Source organism: Diplotaxodon limnothrissa, linkage group LG14 (assembly GCF_057381915.1).
Source record: "Diplotaxodon limnothrissa isolate DT_005_m linkage group LG14, D_limnothrissa_male_GT1.1, whole genome shotgun sequence".
Classification (NCBI taxonomy): domain Eukaryota; kingdom Metazoa; phylum Chordata; class Actinopteri; order Cichliformes; family Cichlidae; genus Diplotaxodon; species Diplotaxodon limnothrissa.
The window spans coordinates 28,631,131-28,654,303 of NC_140609.1; the positions used below are offsets into that span (position 1 = coordinate 28,631,131).

The 23,173-nt window shown below is 41.1% G+C and overlaps 1 protein-coding gene across 1 annotated transcript in view; it reads right to left on the reverse strand.

Annotated features, from left to right (window-relative positions):
* Positions 1 to 23,173, reverse strand: part of LOC146619078 (roundabout homolog 2) — a 59,937-nt gene that overhangs the window by 33,392 nt on the left and 3,372 nt on the right. The window contains exons 3-5 of the mRNA XM_085370191.1: positions 4,063 to 4,220; positions 1,921 to 2,041; positions 1,703 to 1,841 (exon numbers count right to left, since the gene is read on the reverse strand). Coding sequence (XP_085226317.1) covers positions 1,703 to 1,841; positions 1,921 to 2,041; positions 4,063 to 4,220 — 418 coding nt within the window. The remainder of the gene's footprint in view (positions 1 to 1,702; positions 1,842 to 1,920; positions 2,042 to 4,062; positions 4,221 to 23,173) is intronic.

The following is a 23,173-nucleotide window of genomic DNA, read 5'->3' on the forward strand; positions in this document are numbered from 1 at the left end:
CAGGCCTTTCCTGCAGCCGCCTACACTCGCTGCTTGTTTGTGGGTCTTTCTGCCTTTGTTTCTGTCTTCAGTAACTGAAAAGCACGCTGTGTTGGATTGGGATCAAATGGCTGACTTAGCCATTGAACATTATCCCATTTCTTTGGCTTGAGAACCTCTTGGGCTGTTTTTGTAGTATGCTTTAGACTAGTATTCATTTGTACTGTGAAGTGCGGCCCAACCAGTTTTGCAGCATTTGGCTGAATCTGAGCAGAAAGTATATCTCTGTACACGTAAGAATTCATCCTGCTACTTCTAGCAGCGCTCACATCATCAGTAAACATTAGTGATGTTTCCACTGGCAGGTATACGGGCCTATGCCTTAACACTGCCTCCACCATGTTTGACAGATGATGTGGTACGCTGGATCAGACCGCCAAAGTATGCTTCTTCATACTTTTCTCGTCCGGTCATTCTGATACATCTCGGCTTCATCTGTCCAAATAATTTTTTCAGAGTCTAATCTGGCCTTGCTGCTCTTCCTGTTGAGTGTAACCAGTGGTTTATTGTTCTCTGTATTTCCATTCACAAAGGCATCTCATTGCAAACTTGACATGGACAGTCTACCTTTTGATTTAGTTGGATTTTCAGGGAAGTAATTTTTCAGTTCCATCTGTGGTCTTTCAGTCCATTTAGTATTTCTAAGGTGGCCAGTTTTTTTTAAAGAATGTAGCAGAATGTTGATCTGGCCACTGCTAAAGTTTTTGCTGTCTCTCTTATTCTGATTTATTTTGTTTTTTTAAACTTTGCCTTCCTTCACTTGGATACACATCTCTTTGGCTCTCATGTTGATAGTTCCAGTGAAAAGATACCAAATGCAATATCATTACTTGGAATCAATTCCAGGACTTTTAACTGCTTAATTTTTGATGGTATAACAACAGAGCCGGCCTCATGTGGCCATGGAAATGCTTGTCAGTAAATGATCCAGCCTCTGAAAACTGGAGAAGTTTTAATTCCTAAACACTTAATTCAGTACTTTTGTCAATCCTGTTGAATCAAAGCTGAAAACCTGCAGTTCAATCACAGCTTGATAGTTTGATTTAAAAGCCACTGTGGTGGTGTGCAGATATAGTTACAAAAATTGCAATTGTCCAAATAGTCATGTATTTAGTCTAGATAGATAGATAGATAGATAGATAGATAGATAGATAGATAGATAGATAGATAGATAGATAGATAGATTAAAAAAAGAGTGATTAAAAACAAAATTGCTAAAGAGAGATTGCTAAAGAGAGTAAAAGTAGGAATGACTTGTAAGAGAGAGGTGTTCATAAATAATATGAACACTATAAATCTGAGAAAACAGCTGCATGAAGACATAATACAAAAATCTGTTTGGGATCTTATGCCTGACTGGTGTGATCACCTGTCACAAAATGAACGGTGTTATACGGTTTTATAGAGAACGGTAGGAATGATTTCTCGATGTGTTCATTATGGCTGCGAGGTGGAATCAGTCTGAGGGAGAAGGCGCGCTGCTGCCTCAGAAGTGCGATGTGATGCGGGTGTGATATGTAACAGAAAGACATGAGTTAATAAACAGCTCCTGCACATATTTACGTTTTCTGGGGCACGTGTGTTAACACAAGAGTGCTCTCAGGCTGTGTGTGCATCAACAGTCTGTCTCTCTATTTGTCTGCGGTCATGCCCATCAGCTCACCTCCCGCGGGGAAGCTCTCCTTCTTCTCGCCGCCATCGCACAGTAGGAGCAGGATCCCCGTGGACCTCACATAGAAAGTCAACAGTCTCTTCCTCCATGACCACCTGGTTAACAGGCCTTCGCACCAACACGGGGCGCTCTGCTAGACAACAGATGCCTTTAAACATGACCACTTTATGCTCTTCGAAGGACTGACTACGTAACTGTTTGAACCTCACCATACACCACCAGCTCTGCAGGATCACTGTCCCTCTCTCCAACCATGTTACTGCCCACGCAGACGTACATGCCTGCATCGCTCTTCCTGGTGTGAGAGATCATCAGTTTGCCACCACGCATCTGAAAAACACAATGGCACGTTTAGTTATGTTTGCACTGATGCAAAGATCATTAATCGCTCATATTCAAAACACTGTATGAGTCACTGTAGGTGTACGTGTATACGTTGCTGTGATGTTTATTTTCTACCTACATTCTTATGCTTGAGGTTCTCAGCACAGATTTACTTGAAATTAAGTTCAGTTTAAAGCTCCTGCTTGAGCTACTGACGTAAACAATATCTTTCATCCGCCTGTGACTTCTCACAGTTCCAAATCTATTTTTCAACAACCAGAGATTGTGTCCAGCTGTTGTTTTTACACATGAGAGGACAGAAGAAAAGCGACAGCAGAATCAGAGACACTTTACGCTCTGCAGCGTACGAAGGTGTCCGCATTAAATGATAGTCAACAGAAACTGTTGTCAGTCTGAATTGATATCTCTCCCACCTGTACAACAGAGTTTTTCTAGACCATTTGAGGGAATATTTATCAGTCCTGAGGAAAGAAAGACAAACCAGAATCTATCCACACAGGTCTTTGCTCACAGTTGTACACGTTAAAGTTTAAATTAATTTTGTTTGGTCATTTTCCTTTTTGAACACCTCTTTAACCTTAAAATTTCAACTTATTCCTACCCCAGGTACTCAAAGTCTACCTTTGCAGTCTGTAGTGACTCTGTAATAAATCACAGATGTTTATTGCTTTTTTAATTTTTTAAGTAAAATAATGAAAGACAGATTTTAATTAAGTGTGACTCAGTCAGAAGTGAAACTGTACCTTTGTGAACTATTTTCAGAGATGGATTCATACGCATTTGGAGCACTGCAAAGTACTCACATCACTAGAGAGTATGTGGGATTAACTCAAAATAAACTTCAGGGATCGTGTTCATTTCAAATGTAGGTCTCTATTGTATTTTTAATAGTTTTTGGCAACAATTGAGCCTCACAGCACAGACCAATAATATTTATCACACTTCATGTATAAAGGCTATGGCCATTATTAAGCACAGTTCGATGTTGGTTTTCATTGGATTTATATCCAGAATTATTGATCATGGATGTTAGGAATTGGAAACTACAGCAGGTCTATAATAAACGAATCAGTAAGAAAGTAACAAGGATCCGATCACTGTGCCTCTGGCTGCCACCTGATCCACAAAGCACCAAACTCCTATGACTCCTCCTTCAGCTGGTGGCCCACAGGACAGCCCACAGGTACGTCTTTCTTTCTCGTGGGTATACCAATCCCTCCTCCCCAATATTTAGGAGCTCTGTCATTTGGGAGAGGCTCAGGGTAGAGCCGCTACTCCTCCAAAAAGAGCCAGTTAAAGTGGTTTAGGCATCTGATTAGATGAGGTGGTTGAAGCGTGTCCTAAAGGGAGGAGACCCCGAGACAGGCTCAGGACATGCAGGAAAGATTGGATCTATTAGCTTTGAAGGCCACCTGAAATCCACCGCCTGGGGCACATGTTCAATCATCATAATTTTGAGATGTCCGCGCAGCCCCTCGTGATCACTGTCTGATGACAAAATCCAAAAAACAGACATCCATCTTCCTCTACCTCTTCTGCCAGGGAGGTTGGTATGATGTTTTTGGTTGTTTGTTTAGCAGGACAACTGAAAACATTCTGGAGTGAGATTTTTACCAGAGGTGAGACTGCATCCAACTTAAAACTGGTTAACCGTTTGAGGTCTGAGTCATCATTGGTGATGGGCAGAACTCTAACCCTAGGCACACAAGCTTAAAATTTTGTTTTCTTTAGTCACTCCCCAAAGTCTTTGCAATCAGAGAACAAAGAAAATCATCATTCTTACTTACACAGATCAAAAAATATTTACAAAAGAAAGTAAATTTTGGCTTTCTCCCAAATATATGGTTAGGTTTAGGTTACCAGCTATGACTACTTTGACCTCTGAGGTCTTGATTTTTGAGATGATCCAGAGATGTAAAGATTAATGCAGTGGAGTTTATCGGGTTTACAAATCGCTGTATTTTTCGCAAAAAATGAACGTTTTTTCTAATGATTGTTGAACTTACAGTGACGCGCTCATCTTTGGTGCTGACTCGGACGTTGTTGCGTTTCCAGGACACGGTGGGCTCGGGGTGACCTCGTGGAGGTACACACTCCAACACAGCAGGCTCACCGGCAGCTACCACCACGTCACTCGGGGCCTGCCGGAAATCATCTCTCAGGACTAAAAAGAAAACACAAAGAAATCTAATTAGCTTCAGAAGGCCCTGTATGAGTAATGTATTTAAAACAAAGACTGGAAATCAGACTCACAGATCAGCAAACAGGCACACAGCCATATAACCAGTATCAACAAATGAAGCACCAATTTGTCTTGGAAGTAATTAAGGCTGCTTTCTCCCAGGTGAACCATTTTTCTGCTGAGAGTTTTCTGAACACGTTTTTTTTTTTATAGAGAAAGTCAATTATTGTGTCTGCATGTGCCTGACTGCTTACATCCCCAGCATTGTCCTTGTTAGTCTGTGCTTGGTTTTAAAGCCTGCATCCTACTCTGATAAGATAAGATAAGATAGAACTTTATTAATCCCTCGGGTGGGTTCCTCTGGGAAATTCGACTTCCAAAAAAAGCACAGCAACGACCGAAGTTACAGTTACAGAACTGTTTATATATATATATATATATATATATATATATATATATATATATATATATATATATATATATATATATACATACACACACACACATATATAAATACAGAGACAAATATAAATAAAATATACAAAGGGGATAAATAGAATAAATAGGAATAAAAAATAAAAATACAAGTGAATTGCACATTTCAAGTATTGAGTCTATTGCACTGTTGACTATTTACAAAAAGTATTGCACAAGGTATTGTACAGTGAGGTGAAGAGGCACTACAGCTTAGTTGTTCCCCCCTCCTTCGTCCTCCTGTTTCCCCTCCCTCTCCCCTCCAGAGAGGAGTTAAACAGTCTGATGGCGTGTGGGACAAAGGAGTTTTTAAGTCTGTTAGTTCTTGTCTTGGGGAGAAGCAACCTGTCACTGAACAGACTCTTCTGATTGTTTATGGCCGTGTGCAGAGGATGCCTGGCATTGTCCATAATGTCCATCAGTTTCTTTAATGTCCTTTTCTCTGCCACTGTCACCAGAGTGTCCAGCTTCATGCCGACCACAGAGCTAGCCCTCCTGATCAGTTTCTCCAGCCTGGATGAGTCCCTCTTTGCTGTGCTGCTCCCCCAGCACACCACAGCATAGAAAAGTACTCCAGCAACCACTGACTGGTAAAACATCCTCAGGAGCTTCCTGCAGATGTTAAAAGACCTCAGCCTCCTGAGGAAGTACAGTCGGCTTTGTGCTTTTTTATACAGGTGCTCTGTGTTGCATGACCAGTCCAGTTTATTGTCCACCCACAGCCCGAGGTACTTGTACTTGTTGACCACCTCCACCTCCTCCCCCTCTATCTGAACCGGCAGTGGACCTGCTCTAGACCTCCCGAAGTCCACAACCAGTTCCTTAGTCTTTGAGGTGTTGAGTTGCAGGTGGTTTGTGTGACTCCATGCGACAAAGTTCCTCACCAGACTTCTGTACTCCTCTTCCTGATCATCCCAGATACACCCCATGATGGCCGTGTCATCTGCAAACTTCTGAATATGGCATAATTCAGAGTTGTAGCAGAAGTCAGAGGTGTACAGGGTGAAGAGAAGAGGGGACAGCACAGTTCCCTGTGGTGCTCCTGTGCTGCTGACCACAGTGTCAGACGTGATGTCCTTCAGCCTGACGTACTGTGGTCTGTCGGTGAGGTAGTCGGAGATCCAAGCGACCAGGCAGGGGTCCACCTCCATCCTGTTCAGTTTTTCCTGAAGCATACAGGGCCGGATGGTATTAAAGGCACTGGAAAAGTCAAGAAACAGGATCCTGACCGTGCCTTTTCCCCCATCCAGGTGTGAGTGGGCTCTGTGTAGGAGGTACAGGATGGCATCCTCCACTCCGACACCCACCTTGTATGCAAACTGTAGTGGGTCCTGGGCATGTTGTACCTGTGGTCGGAGGAGGTTGAGGAAGAGCCGCTCTAGAGTCTTCATAAGATGTGACGTCAGTGCCACCGGTCGGAAGTCATTCAGCTCATTGGGCCGGTTCTTTTTGGGGACCGGGACGATGCAGGATGTCTTCCATAGGGCGGGCACTCTCCCCAGTCGCAGACTGAGGTTGAAGACTCGTTGTAGCGGCTCCCCAAGTTCAGCAGCACACGCCTTAAGCATCCTAGGACACACCTTGTCTGGGCCTGCTGCCTTTCTGGGGCGAAGCTTCCTCAGTTGCCTCCTGACCTGATCCACTGTGACACTGGGAGATGTTTGGGAGGAGGGGAGGGGGGGAGATGTCTTGCTGCTGAGAGAGGGATTGGAGGAGGGGGGTGTCATGGTGTCAGGAAGGGGGGGAAGCGAGGGAAGCGCTGTCTCTCCTGTCAGAACAGATGAATAATGCACATCTCTCATTCCAACATGGAGTAAACAAATAACAGCACATTCATAATTTAGCCCGTGTGCAGGGGAGAGAAAGAAGAAATAGTGCCTCTGAATCAACGAGAGGATTGTGTCTCTGATTCAAGAGCTATCTTACAAATCTTCAGCACATCTCTGAGTCAAGAGAAATCAGCACCGACCGAGCAAAGCCTTTCCGCTCGTGTCATTTCTAAAGTTTGAGCTCCTGCCACCCTGTGGATGACGACAGAACTTTGACACGGCGACCTCTGATATCTTCTAATCTTGTGCTGTGATTGACAGATGAAAGCCTCAGTGAGAGCTGCGAACTGAACACTCTCAAGAGACCTGCTGTACAATTGAACTGAATTGACAGGCTCGCATTTTCAATAGACACACTCCTACAGGATCCTTTCTGAACCAAAGTGTATTATTCCAGTATAATCAATCGGTCTGCTTTTACACGGTAATGAATATTTCATCGATCTTTCTGAGATGCAAAGATAAAAGATCTTGGGCTTTTCTGCCAATCTTCACTCAATGACTGCCTTTGTAACAGACCAAACACAAATCATTTAACACCTCTCTGCTGGCCAAGCGAGACATTTGGAAAGGGTTTTTTTTTAAGTCTTTATAAGGCAAAACAAGTGTAAAAAAAAGAAATGTGAGTTCACTTGCTCCAATCAAGTGCTAAGAACTGAAGTTCTCTGAATGTCTGCTGTGGCTGACTCATCAATGATAAGAGCCTTCTTCTGAATATCGGGCTATTTCTGGCTCTGCCCTGCACTTAGGGTTAGGGTTATTGATTTTGGCAAGTTTAGCCAACACTCCAGCAATGAAAGCCCAAATTTACCTTAGAGTAGGGGTGGCCAATTTTCCCAAATCATTTTCTCAAGGGGCCACATGAGAAACTGGCACTGCTGTGGAGGGCTGCACTAATAAGCTGAATTCAATGCTGCTCAATATTATTTGGTTCTATTTATAAACTGCTAGTCGATGTTACAATTAGGCCCCTTGAGAAAATTAATTACTCACCTCTGCCTTTGAGTCACAATTGATAAAAACTTGCTTATAGCTTTTTCAAAATAAGTGTCAACAAGTTACTTTGAAAAGGTAATTATAGTTACTAGTTACGTCTTCAAAAAATAACTGAGTTAGTAACTGAGTTACAATATTCTAAAAGTAATTAATTACTTGAAAAATAACTATTGCGTTACTTTAAAAAAAAAAAAACGTTTAACCCTCTGGGGTCCAGGGTATACTTGGCCATTTTTCACTACTTTTGATTTTCCCTCCACATTTTACCTTTAAAAACTATTTACTTTGCCCTGTTTGGTATCATTCTTTTCAGCACAACCTCACGTGTCTGAATTTACAGTTTTCATTTTGACACACTGTACTAACACAACTGATCTAAAATCAGACAAAAAACATAAAATCCGAGTAGAAAAGGTTATATTTTTACTGTAACAACCACAAACATGTTTAATGAATCATATTTCATAACTTTAAATACAAATATAAATTGTCAATTTTAAAATCATATGCATGTTTTGCAAACAAAGTTATTTGCATCCATTAACTTTTTACCCTTTTTAAAATAACTATTTCAAACTATTTACAGAACAATCAGCTGTTCTGCATTCAATAAGATGCCACACAAATTATTTGTGCCACTCCAAAAAATAATTTCTGTCCACTGTAAAGGAGAACATCACAGCCTGCAGGTCTGACAGCAGCAAAGTGTATCACTCCTCCTGTTTCTACCTGGAGACAGCAGTTGCCTCATTGTTCTGACACACAACACAAAACTATCTACAACACTACACACTAACTACACAAGACAACACATTAACTACACACTCCAAACACGCTAAACGTCACAAATCTCTCACATCTCAAAACACAATTTAAAAACTGGTATATATCACCTTGTTGCTTTGTCTTTAAGTGGTCATGTGACTGGCCGACTACTTTATTCTTCCTCAGTCAAACAGCAGCACTCATGCGACTGTTTTGCCCCCTTAGCTCCAGGTGTTGTGCTAGACAGTGATCGTGATTACCGTCCGCGGGAGCGCGCGCAGCAGCTTAAAGCTGTAGCGCCCAGATTACTTACAGCTACTTCCGTGCAACTGATATAAGATGCGGTTGAAAAACAGTAACGGACAGCATTTTCTTGTTACTAACTGTAACGATAGGAATAGTAATTAGTTGGATTACTCGTTACTGAAAAAAAGTAACGGCGTTACTGGTCAACCATCACTGGTCAACATACAGTTAAAGTTGAGTGTCGAGCACTGGTAGCATCATTGGTTATATTCATTAGGTTTAAAGTCTCCATTCATTAGGTGGTTGACATCCACGAATAAACCACTGGTGGTTGTCAGGGGGGTCATACATCCTTAACTCTGATGCAATGGTAGAGGAAACACTAGTTTGCCTGCTGCAAGTCAAGAGAACATAATATCCCAGTGGCCATCACTTGCATATCAGAGCTAATCTCTTGCTTTTTTAGAGGTTATTTCAAAAACCTTTGGTCATTTGTAAGTATTTGCAATCCCACTATTAGAATACTAAAACCCTCTTATCTCGGTTGAAAATATTTTGCCTCTTGGATTGTTAAATTAATACTTTTCAAGGTGTTTTTTTTTTTTCATTTGTTCAGAATTATAGCATAACACTTTTGCAATCTTTTTCTACTCCTGTTATTTTTTGCATGAGTGGCTCCATAGTAGTAGTAGTTCACACATTCACTTAACAAGCAAAAAGTCATTCAAGAAGAAAAGACACAAATCCCTTTGGGGTTGTGTCATGAAGGGCAGCTAGTGTAAAGATCTGCCAAAACAAACTTGCAGAGCTAAAAGTTGCTTTTCTCTGTGTTTTTATAGATTGCTTCTGGTTTATTAACTTGCAGAATAAATATGTTTCAGTCTGGACCTAAAATAAGCATACCTTGCTATTCAACAGCTTCTTAACGAAATATCATTATGTGTGTTTTTAAAAAAGAAATTATATTAAAATATTAATTTCTTTAATCTGAAATGACTTGCAGCTTTTTTCACTTGTGTGAAAATTAAGATTGGCAGAACTTTAAATTTCCAATAAAACTGGTTTTCACTGTAAACTGTTGAGCTGCAGAAAGTGGTATATGGAAGCTAGTGGCGTCTTTAGTCACTGAGAATTGTGACATTTCTGTAAGCCACCTTAAATCGACTTGCACTTAGTTTATTCTCAGCCAATTACTCTGAGTACCTGACTAAATCTATGCAACATTAATTATCCACCAGCATGCCTGACAGGTCCGTGTTGACATGGTAGCCCTGGCCTTTTAATACAGCATCAATATTCAGATCCACTGGGCTTGAATAAAATCTCATTTGAAATCACTTTATCGCAGCTGTTTAAAGACGGAAAATCATTTCTCACTCTTGTTCAACAGGCACGATTGTCTTGGGGTAATCAGCAATAAATATTCAATACTTAGTCAAGTGCCAGACAGTCAATTCATTTACCTTCTCTGCCCATCTCTCTTTAACTCAGGCTGTATTGTAACTAAATTGCATTGAAAACAAAGAGGAAGTTTACCCTCTTTACCGACTGAAATCATTTTTTTCCCCCAATTTCTTTTTGTTTCATGCTACGAGATTTGAAGTGAGAAGTCTTTTGGAAATTAAGACTTCTGACCCCTTTGAAATCATCAAATTTCTCATTTACCATCAGTGATATACTAATTATTATTCACAGTCAATCAATGCGGTACAGAAGCTCTTTATGTATCCACGGACCAAAGATCTGCTACAAAGAAAAATACCCTCCACAAAATTCCCAACACAACATTTGGGAACTTCAGCAAAACCAAACACAAAGAAAGAAACACAATATTATATATAGACCAAAACTATCATATGTGTAGATACAATATATACATGGTGTTTAATATGAGGTATGTACAAGAAGAAGAAAGTGTGTACATTATTGTACTTTTATTGAGCCCCGTGGGGAAATTGCTCTCTGCATTTAACCCATTCACTCAGTGAAGCAGTGGGCAGCCATTGGGCGCCCGGGGAGCAGTGTGTAGGGACGGTACCTTGCTCAGGGGTACCTCAGGGTAGCTGTTAAGGGGAATCGAACCCCCGACCTTCCGATCATGGGGCAACCACTCTACCTACTGAGCTATCCCTGCCCTACAAGTTGGCTCTGTTGTCGCTCTTCATTCCTGGATGAGTGCAGCTTACGGCTGTGGATCATTGGTTGTGTCTGCCTCTTATTAGTGCACCAACCCAGCATCTTGGATAGGAAGCATATAGGGACTAGCTTTGCTCTTGATCCAGAAAGGTCTGCAGCACTCTGCCAGTGTGGCCTGGGCACAATATCCTGCTGCAGGGCATGGTCTGTGGCAGGTCGCGATCTAGTCATGATCATTATGTTTTTTAATTGTGCTGTTTGAATTTTGTTTTCGTGTTCCTCAACATGAATTTCCCAATTATTTTGTGTCCCCTGAACATCAGTATAGTTTCATATGTACTCATTAAAAGGCAAAAAAAAGAGTCCACATTTAGTGGTTGGATGTTTGGTGGAGGAGTAAGCTCTGTTGGCTTTCATGCCTGTTACATAAGTTCAAGTCATACTTTTTTTTTAACAAATGTGCAGTTCGGTTAAGTTTAGCTGTTAAACGATTTGGTTAGATTTAGAAAAATACAATACGTTTTCACTTCGTTTAAAACTTTTTTTTCCCTTGCTGCCATGCAATCATCTCTCGGCTGCTTCTGGAAACCTGCTTCTGACACAAAACATGTTTCCTATTGAAATGCATTACTTATAAATTTGTGTTCAATTACATAAAAAGTTATTATTCATGTCCATGAAGCTGAAAAAAGGCACAACTTCAGGTTGGAGCACCTCACCTTGGTACCTCTGGTATTGCTAAGAGCAATCAGATCAAAGATGGTATTCTTTTTTCCCACTCCTATGTGGTATTGACAATGGTATCAAGTATTTTCTTTGGTATCAGCAATGACTTTGAAATACTGGCATCATGACAACCTTTGGTCTGAGTCTACTGCTTAAAAATGCAGTAAACTGAACAAATTCTGAGGCGTACGAGTGAGCTCATTTGTGTTCAATAAACAAATTACCAATCCCACCACTGACTAAAAGCAATCAGCGTGAATTGAAAACTACTCACAGAATATGTCTGGGTTTTCTAAGATATTAAAATGGATGGAGTACAACCAAAAACGATATTTCTTACAACAGTCTGTTCATCAAATAACCCTGAAGCTGCTCACTTGGCTGCATATTTGAAATGCTTTGCAGAGCTGAAGGGCTAATTGAAAGTGCTGCATTATTTTTAGACTTCAGTCTGCAAGGCCTGGTGAGATAGGAGCACTGAGGCCTTTGTTTCACTGCCACAGTGACTGAAGTGAAAAAGTTATGGGCAAGGAGCTAATCCCTGAACTGTACATATGCACACACACACACACACAGACATGAGTTCGCACAGAAAGCCCATGCACGTACACACCTTTAGCATTTAAGTCCTAGAGTCCCCAGGCACAGTCTCACAGAAAGTGGGACATTTGAGGGTCGAAACGAACGCCAGAGAGCAGAATTTCTGCCATCATTACCCCCAAACACTACAACACAAGCTCCGAAATGTTCTTTGAAGTTCAAGTTAATGTGATCCTTCCTTGCTCTGACTTTAAAGGCTGCCATGCCAAACAGTTTCCCATGGATGTTTGTATGCAATGACGGTCCCACCACGAAATCGACAAACTTCTTCAGAAACACAGATGAACCGCATCTCCTGAGGGGCTGCTGTCCCTAATATAACTTCTCAGACATAATGCGACTGGGTCTAGCAAGCAATCTTCCAAACCAGGCCCCACACTCTCTCCTCTATCCATTCACACTGGGCTCAGACAAGCAGTGTGGTTACTGCAGGGCAGTTAAGAGTTGACCCTGCCTCTGCTCAGACAAATCCTCATATTCCCCAAGGCACTTTCTGTGAGCTTAGACAATACAAAAGCAGACCTAAATGACTTTTGGTGGTATATTCTTTTATGTGCTGAGTATTCCAGGAGCGCCCGTTCATTTCAACTACTTTAATATTTCAGGGATATACAGATTAAGAGACTTAATCTCCCCGAAAATATTCATCACTTGATTTTTAAGTGATATTATAGACTTGAGCAGATGAGAGCTGCAGAAAGGCCATCTGTTAATGTTTTTTTGGAAACATGAACAATAGCGATTAATCATATGAAAATGCCTTTGTATTGCATATTGTATATGGATGACTAGCAGTCCATGGATTCTTTATACGCAGCGGCTGAAAAAAAGCAACACATGACGCGTGAGTGTGACAGACAGGAGAGTGGGGGGGGGGAATCTGCAGAGGTTTTGTGCAAAACATGAGGTGACAGCGAGTGTGGGAAGGAGACACAGTAGACAGCATTGGCCTTGACAGATGTGTGAACGCACAACTAGCTCTGTGTTTTCATGGCTGACAGGTAGGAGGGTGGACAGAAGGGTAAAAGGTCAGCAGCAAGCGCACATTTCGGAGAGTTGCAGACGACCCGCTGCTTGACTTCGATTGTTCTTTTATTCCGGAGAGCAGAAAAGCCGTTAGGGAGGTGGTCTAATCCCATTGCTGTGATACTGCCCTGTCATAGCTAATGGAGACTTTGCCTACAGCGAAGAGAGATTGCTTTAATCCACCCATTGTCTGATGGTGTTGATGGGTGATGAGAAGGCACTCCAGGGCAAACAGCCATTATGACAAAGACTTGGTCATGAATCCTTCCATTTTCCAAAAATGCAATGCTGTTTCAATTACAAATCGGCACTGAGTGAAGACATTTTTGCAATATTAGTAATCCCTGACAGGATTCATATAAATCATGCCAGTGGTTCATATTTGCACAACTGCATATTAAAATTTAGCCTGACTGATTTCATGCACCAAAAAACAAATATTCTATAAACTGTATTCATCAGAGATAATACCTGCACATTCTTTATGCTGAAAGGAAAACAGAAAGCAGGAGAAGCCAAGAAGCAAGATGCAAGCAGAACTTTGATTCCTTCATAATCCCTCATCAGGAGTAAGAGGAACATCTGGCTCTAAAGCCTTTTAAGCAAGTTTTATTTTTTTATTTGTCCTACTTTATTCTAATCCTGGCACACCATGTGACTTTCTCCTTGCCGAGACAGCCAGACATTCACATTCATGATTTCTAAATAGGCACAACTACTACTCCCCCCCCCCCCCCCCCCCTTGTTTTTCTTTCTTTCTTTTTTAAGCAAAAAAAGCTGCTTTGGAAGAATAAGGGAATGGATTTCAGTCCACTCCTACCGTCTCATTATTCTGGTTTTTCAACAGGCAGGCAAGGCAGCCGGTTACTGGCAGCACTACGGTGAAAAGAGACGGAAAAAAGGCAGAATTATGACTGCTGTTGGCATTTCGCAGCTGTGCACGTTCCTTACTACAAGGTACTCTGGAAGAGAGCAACAGCAGCTACACAAAAACCATAACTTCTGGACCACAGGTGCAAAAAATGCATAGTATAATATAAAAATAATTACTTAAACAGCAAATTTGCATCAAATAGGAATAGTCCTGAAGACAGAACTCTAAATTTTTAGATAATTTTAATGAATTATGGATAGATCTCATGGTTCAGTGAAGCCAGCAGTCATTTCTGCTACACTTTACATATTCATCTCTTTTGTGTGAATCAAGGCCACAACTTCTTCTTTTTTTTCCTTTTTTTTTTTGCCTATCCCATTTGGTTCTTTAGCCGTCAGAATTGTTGTCTGAAGACCAACAAGGATACCCAATGGATTTACTTTGCCAAATGGATCATCACGGCCTTGCCGTATTGGTCCATTTGATCAACCTTTGTTGTTATTGTTTATTTTATTTTATTTTCAGTTGTTACAGACGGGACAGACATGACTGAGGGATAGGAAAGGGAGATTGAAAGATGAAGGAAAAGAAAAACAGAAGGGAAGAGGGACAGTGAGAAAGGGCACTTAAAAAGGGAAAGAGAAAAAAAAATCTCCTGGATCACCTGTTGAGAGAAAAAGAAGAGAAAACAAGCAAAAAAACCAAAAAACAGAGAAACATACTAAACACAACACCATCACGTTAATCTAGCTAAGTGTAAATAGCAGTAAATACTAAATATTGAATGTTGTTGTGTAGCAAGCAGGACCGACAGCACATAATGTGCTTGGAAATAGCAGCCAATAAAGGTGTAGTTTATGTCTATGAACAGTGAACACCCGTGTGCACACCTGTGTGGATCAGAGCGCTTGTATTCAAAAGGTTTCCCCATGTAATGGTCTGCTAGAGGATGTAGGGAGCTATAGCCCTGTCCCCCAGGGCATGAAGCACACTGTTCCAAAAAATAGTACCGTAATGTCAAAGTATCTTACTGTATATTTTACAGTTTTGTACTGTCTTTCTAGAATATCATTAAATTTACATAAGTAGACTGTGATTTTACATGTCAAAGGTAAAATAACATAACATCAACATAACATAACATAACATTTTGTAAATATATTTTTTGTACATATGCATATTTAGATTGTTAAAATACATTCAGAAATGTATCATGATTTCACAAATATTTGTCCGTTATTTGAAAGATCGAACTGTTGAATTCAAATGTAATGCTATGGAAAAGTATATAACATGATTCCTATAAGCTTGTGTTACATCACATAAGTATTATTATCATTGCTATTTAGGGCGATTGTGGCTCAAGAGTTGGCAGTTCGAGCCCCGGCTCGGACACTCTCGGTATTGTGTCCGTGGTCAAGACTCTTCACCTACTGGTGATGGCCAGAAGGGCTGATGGTGCAATATGGCAGAAAAGGCAGAATCCCATGTAAAATTAGCGCAACAAACTCTATTTTCATTACTGAAAATAACCATATTTTCATGGGAAAGTTATTTTCTGTTATTTTACGGTAGTATTTTGGCGCCCCAGCTGCTGGAATATTACCGTTTTTTTAACAGTGCAGGCATGGAGGAGATCCAGCCTCCAGACATCCAGAGGCCCCAGAGCGTGAGAGCCCAAGGAGGACCACCGGAGGGGCATCCATGCCACCCTCCTGGAAAGAGCCCCAGATGAGGGGTCACCCAGTAGCCATGGAGCAGAAGCCAGAGGGGGCTGCAGTGGCGTGCCCGCCAGCTCTGCCAGCAGCCAGCTGTGCCAGAGTGAACCGAGCCGCAGGCCCAGAGGCCGGAGGCCCGAGGGCCACAACTTCAAGTGTTCTACTATAGAAACCTCTTTCTTAGAGTTTCTGTGGAAACATGAGCTCTGCAAAGAAAACCTGTTACATCTTAAAATGGCTAGTAGCTAATGTGATCAGGCCTTTTTCTTCTACTGGAAAGTACTGCAACAACAACAATGGGGTAATGACCCCGAACAGTTTTCAAAAGGTGTCAAATTGAAAAGCTAAGTCTTTAATTGTATATCCAAACTTTGGTTTTAGTAGTTCTAGCAGGGAAATTATTTTAACATTTTAAGAGCACACCACTTATAGCTGATTCTCCAAATCATGTTGGAGTACATGCCTTCATTTCTGAGCCATCATTCACACACTGCTTCTAAAATTAGAGGCTGAATAAGGACCAGAACACACGTCAGTGATGTACTAGGCTCAAAATCCATTATAATTCACAAGTTACTGCAACTAAATGTTACCTTGACCTTGAGCAATATTTTGGTGAATACCTATTAAGTGATCACTATGTGCAAGTTTGATTAGATTCTGACCAATGCTACAGGAGCAGTAGCAATTCTTATTAACTGTGGGTGGATGGAGCCTCGACCGGATGAGCTAAATATGGAGAAAAATCTTTTTACTGATCAACTGATCAAAATAGGATCGAGATTAAAATCCATTATCCTGTTGCATTTCCAGTTTACTCATTAGCAAAACAATGTTTAAACATTAAAACATACAACACTAGCATGCTTTAACTAAGTATTAACAGCTTAGTTATAGAAAGGTTTTTTAACAAATGAAAAACTGGAACAACGACACATTTATAAGGAGATTTCAGCCTCGGTTTCAGAACTGCTGCTGTTACACAATTGTTCGATAGATATTTGCTAGCATTAGTTTCTAACTGCTAGCATAGCCTGCTAAGATAGCTTCTTAGCACAGCTCACACAGAAACGTTTGTATCTCAGTGCAAATAGATTTCACTAATGTTGTTATGTTTTCCCCTCTAGTGGACATGTTTCAGTGCACTCTGTCTCTGTCCCATCAGTTGCAACCAGCTGCAGAATACTCATTTAGTCACGTGGTCACATGTCTGCAAAATCTCAATATGAAAGTAAAGCCTACATCATTTTTCAGTTAAATTGCCATCCTGTAGCAACTACTCAGTATTTGTTGAGGAATTTATGAATTTCTATTTCAAATTTGTACTCATAGTAGGGAATGTGAATAGATTATGTGCACCTTGGCATAAGCTACTTCCAGTGGGGAAACTCCTGTAGAGCGCTTCGTTTCAGGTGTGATATTCGCTCCTTGTTTACGGTCGGTTTTTCCAAAACAAATCAACCAAATGGATGAATCAAGCGGCGATTTACATTTCTCAAGATGTCTTGGGCATTTACCGAATATATCTGTAGATGATGTTCGTCGATGTGTCGATATTTTCCCCCGCCCCTCAGAACAAAAGAGAAAAAGGATTCAAATTTTATATTTCTCAGCGTTTGTATACAGTGGTCCCTCGTTTATCGCGGGTGTTATGTTCTAAAAATAACCAGCGATAGGTGAAATCCGCAAAGTAGCCAACTTTATTTTTTACAATTAGATGTTTTAAGACCGTAAAGTCCCTCACTACACACTTAATACACTTTTCTCAGACAGGCATGAACATTTTCACACTTTTCTCTCTTGTTTAAAACTCTAAAGTTCAAAACTTTGTAGAAAAATAAGTCCAGTATTATAGAATGAAACCAAAGATCAAACCCTGTTTTCAGTTCCAGAACACGGAATAGAGCAGCTGCGAGAGAATTCAACGTCAATGAATCATTAATGAATCAATGAATCAGCGATCGATGTAGCGATTCTGTACTGTACAGGAGAGACGGCACAGAGGAGATGGACAGTGGTCTGCAGCTGATCAGGACGCAGAACACAATGAGCTGTTAAAAAAAAATGCTGTGTTAAGTGTGTTCTTGGCTAACTGATATCGACATAACGGGAGAAACATTTGACTGTTGTTCACCTGTAGATTGAATACTGAACATTTGCCTGTTTAAATCATAAGAACTGTCACTATACAGAGATGTGCTTCTGAATCTGGACAATGTGTCTTCTAATTTTTGTAACGCAATTCTGCTTATGTTGAGTGATGTGTAAGGACAAGAAAGACATTGTGGACAAAACAAGACACCCCCCATAATCTTTAGTGACAATATTGTAGTTAGTTAAATGGTCTGATTGTTCAAATCTGTATTTTCTTTGATTGTGGAAAAATAATGTGTGCCCCAGTCTCCAAAAATGACATAGTTCAGGAAGCGTAGTTATTCCTCCGTTACACCACAATTTCCTAATGTTGTAAACCTGCTCAACATTTGGCAATAAACCCCTTTCTGATTCTGATTCTGAAGAGGGAGTATCCCCTAAAATGAGCAGCTCTAGCGGGAGTAAAGAAGCCAGCCACTACCCATAAGGCAGTGCGCCTATAAGCGTTGTGTGAGACTGCAAAAGTGTGTAACGTTGTGCTATGTAAGCAGATACAAGATGGTAAATAACTTAAAATGTATCTACAGATGAGTCCACGGGGTTGCAGAGAATGTGGGAAAGTTGGCCGTTAATCCCCACTATGTGTTATTAGTGTATAAGTTATTGGTAGCGATGTGAATTAGCCGTGATGCTAACGATTAGCAGCAGCTAGATCTGATTCATTAGTTTGTGCGGAAACCTCGTGGCACTTTTGTGGATTTATACCTGTACCGGGCTGTAATCACAGCAGATATAGACTGGTGGATCACACTATCTTTTGTTTATGTTTATTCCATTGTTACACTGTAAGAAATATTAGTGATTTGTAGTGATGGCCAAATGAAGCTTTCCGAAGCACTGAAGCTTGTATTGAAAAACGGTTCATTACTCGAAGCTTTTCAACACAGTCCTCTCCGGTGACATCTGGTGGTGAAAATTTTGAAGAGCAGCTTGAATCTGCAAAATAAAACGGACTGCTCAATTATCACTGCTCACTCAAGAGTGGAGTTCTCTCTGATATTGGGCCACCGTTCCGTTGCTTTGAACATGTAATTGGTTTTGTTTTCTCGATTGGGGGGCTGAAAAAAATGTAATGCGTATTTGCGTAATACATTTTGATCAATAAACTTTCCCTATTTAAACATGCACTATGGTGGCCTTTCTTTGCTCATAACTCCTTGATGTTGGTAAATACAATAAGTGAGCAATATATATAATATACATATGATAATGCACAGCACATTATGGAGTATGCCCCTGCTGTGAAGTCCTGCCTCCATCTACTTGTCGTTTAATCACTGGACAGCTTGACAGGTTCATACAAAATATTAGATGAGGCCAATTGTCCTATACATATTTTTGACCTAGGGGTGGGATTGATTGTGAACTGGAAAGGGAAAATGCTTAGGAAGCTGAGTACGGCTGCATCGTCACTGATTTGTAGAATCATTTTGATTCGATACAGGATCCGATTCAATTTGATTGGAATCTGGAAAGTTTTGCCTCAGTCAGAAATATTACAAGTCTGATCATTTAACAGTATATATCCATAATTTCGTATCTATTAAAAGAAAGCTGACACGTGAGACTTAATTAGAGATGTAAACAGAGAGTTATGAAACCTGCAGCTGCAGAAGCCAGCGGGAAAAAAAAAAGAAGAGGCAAACACAGCGCGGACCCGCCGACACATCAAAATCTGACTCTGACGCGTCGGGTCCGCGCTCTGTGTTCACGTTTGTATGCAGAATCCGTAAACCTGCTCCCAGTTACTGTTTTAGCTGCATGGTGTTTGACGACATGTTGTGAGGTTTAACCTGAGATGCTGGCGTTTCAGGCATAATAACGTTAATTTACAAATCGACACGGGATTTTAATGAATCAATATCACTTTATTCAATTTAGCATGGATTGTAATCAGAAAAGCGATAATCAAAACCCATCCCTAATCAAGAACTTGCAAAGTAAAAACATGATCAATGTAAGGTAGCCCTTTTGTTATTTACAGTTAACAAGAGGATTAGTGTTACTGTGCGCTGGCTGAGTCTGTTTCTTTTCTTAGAAATAGTTTCTCCTGCCCTGGAGAAAATCCACTTGCATGGAACAGAAGAGGCTGTGGAGTGCAGGAACTACACTGCAAGTTGGTAGATATGCAGGTATTCCTGGGTCCTGCAGACTATCACCTAAAAACAATAAACAAAATGATTTTCTAAACTGTGTAGCAATGTCATGTACGTATAGTGTCAAATACATTTTTGTAGTCTTCATTAGCTTTAATTCACATGGAAGTGTTCCTAAAGTCATATGCTGTAATGATATTTACATTATGAAAACATGATTTTGGACATTTCAAGTTTTTCACTTCGGCAGATAAAATGAATTGAGCAAAATCAACTCAAAATATTCCCACACGCCAGAACGTCCTCTCTTCCTCGCTGGCTCCATATCTGTCAGTGGAATGATCACCTCGTCGCTATCTGTCACCATCAACACACTCCACGAATCCCGTGGATGATTCACTTCCTTATATCTGTTTGAATCAGGTACCGAAGCAGTTACGTGCGTAATGAAGCTTCGGACGTCACTGGTCACGTGACTTTTGCCAAACGAAGCAAGCCTCGACACAGTGCTTCTGAACCAGTGTGTTGTTTTTTTCGACACACGCTCCGGAGCGTCAGCTTCAAGCGGGCCATCACTAGTGATTTGAGTTTAAAGACTACCCATAAGGCAGTGCGCCTATAAGAGTTGTGTGAGACTGCAAAAGTGTGTAACGTTGTGCTATGTCCATGTATATAATTGCAGATGCAGTAAAGGCGAACTCACAAAGCCACACTGATTTCAATTCATTTTAATCCAAGTGTGCAACAGATGTAAACAACCAATCGATGTACACGCTTCAATCGTCAAAATTGATCATTTGATTTTTTTTATGACACAGCAGTGGTGAGTGTTCCCACCTCTGCTCTTCGTACCTTAACGCGATCTTTCAGTTTTCGTGTTTTGGACATGATTTTGGAGTCCATCTTCGCAGTAGTGATTGACCGCAAAATAAAGCTACCGGAAATGTACAACCCTACATCCAGTCTTAAAACGGGAAGTTAGCATTTTTTCGTGCACAGGGTCTATTTCTGTGCATGTAGACAACAACGGATTTGCAATTTTCATTGGATTTTCACAGTTCATGCCAACTTTAACCCATTCATTTTGCAAATTGATGGCACACTGACTTGATCACAAAGTTGTTCTGAAGACAGCACCTGACTCCATGTAATTGCACACCTGGTCCCAAACTTCAAAGCCATCATTTTAAAAGTAACAATATCACAAGTTCATTGGCCACAACCACAGGCTCCAACCACAGTCTTCCCTAATTTGACTGCAGAACAGATGGGCAAAATATCAGTCCCTGAACCATTTCAAACCAACCTTCAAACTAAACTATCTAAAGAGCGTTATGCTAAGAAATAATTAAATTCAGTTATTCAATTTGTGACACTCTGGAAAGAAATGTCGCCCACATAAAATGCAAATTGGTGAGTGACAGCAAATTATTAGCTGTCTTTTTTATTATTTTACATGTTTTTGGCAGCCTTTAGTCTTTATTTGACCGTGCACAGCAGAGACTGACAGACAAGAGAGCAGTGAAATGACATGCAGTTAGAAGCCGCTAGGCCCTGAACCAGCAATTCTGTTCCTAAGGGCTTTTTAGCCCATGTGATATGTACCCTGCCACTGGGTCGCGCCCATAGTCAGCTCTCTTAACACATCCATGGTTTCCCCTGGGAAGAAGCATTGCATGAATGAAACCAACCACAGCGGAAAAAATGTGGAAAAATAATAAAATGGAAATGTGCTTCACCCCAGTGTCAGCAAACAAATACTTCTGTGAAAGAATTTAAATGTATCAGTGTGAATGAACAGAAAGATGAAACAATGGGCACAATGTTAAGCATCTCTAATTTAGTTTTCTGTGATCAGCTAGAATTTAATTTGTAGCAGTGGTGCTCTGAAAAAATGTGGCTTACGTTCCAAAAATGTTTCCAAATATGATTCACGTGGGCTTCTACAAGTCTTCGAGCCCTACAGTTATCCATGACACCCTGCAGTTCAGAGGAATAAGAACAATTTGCCCAAGTAGTTCAAGCAAAAGTACGGCATGTGGCTAGTGCACTACAGATAAAAGTCTTAGTCATGCAGCCAAATGCATTATGCATCATTCACCGGCAATAAATGAGTAATTAATGTGGTGAAAACCAGGTTAGTGTCAGCACTCCTGCTCCCTGTTCTGAGCTGCAGCATTCACACAGATGCATCCGTATTCATTTCTGCTCAGTGGGAGGTTTAAGCTCTTCCTCCTCCCACCTGTTGTCTCTCAGACTCCTGCCACCGAGCCACAACCGACACACATTTCTGCAAGGCCACCAGCTTAAAACTGGCCTCTAATTAACACTGCAGACTCCCCCCGCCCCCGATGCCAGTGCTAATTGGGTCACTATTTACCCCACAGTCAGCACAACCTCACACAGACGGGAGGGGGAATCCAAGACCACCATCATGCTGTCCTAGCATATGCCCTGGTAGGCTGCAGGCACTGAGATTAGAGCAAAACAGGCACTTATTAATACTGTTAGTCACTCGGTGCCTGCAGGTGAATCATCCCTTCACCAGTATGACTGCACTGTAATCAGCAGCACACAAAGCTACATTTATTATCAGCAACTCAAAAGAGGCAATATGACAGCCTTATATCTCCTCCCAGCTTGGATATCTGCATTACTTGCAGACACTTATGGTTGTCAATATGCAGGATATCTGCGGAGGCTGTCCCTATTTTTGGACCCAAGCCACAGATGAGGTCAGCCAGCCGTGAGCGCTCACACACACACACTGCTGGAAAAGAAGCCTCAGTATGGAGGCAGATAAGGCCTTGCTCAAATTGCTGTTTTGTGTTTTTTAACGAGGACAATTCAACCTTGCTAATCTGTTAGGCTCCTTCCCCTAATCAACCCACTGACTAATCCATTTTCTCGTGCCAAAGAGAGCCGCAGTTCAGCCCAGGGCCGAGCCACGCCGGCGCAACGAGGAGAGGGGGAAGACAATGGCACGTGTCCTTGACGGGGGAGAAAAAATAACAGACACGGCTCCATGAGGGAGTCTTTTTTTCTACTTCAGTGCACTTCCACCAACAGATGAGGAAGCTCACACTCTGTACTGCTCAGCAGCAAGCTAATAAATAACAAAGCTTTAAAGGCATACTCTCCTGATCTTGTTTGTACACACTGACTCTGAGGTGAGGAGATGGCAATCTAACTGCCACAGAGAAGTCCAGTACAGCCGACATAAACATTTATCAGTGCAGCCCCAACAGAAAAGATGAGTAATGCCTTATCTTCTGTATCGGCTGTAAAAATCCTC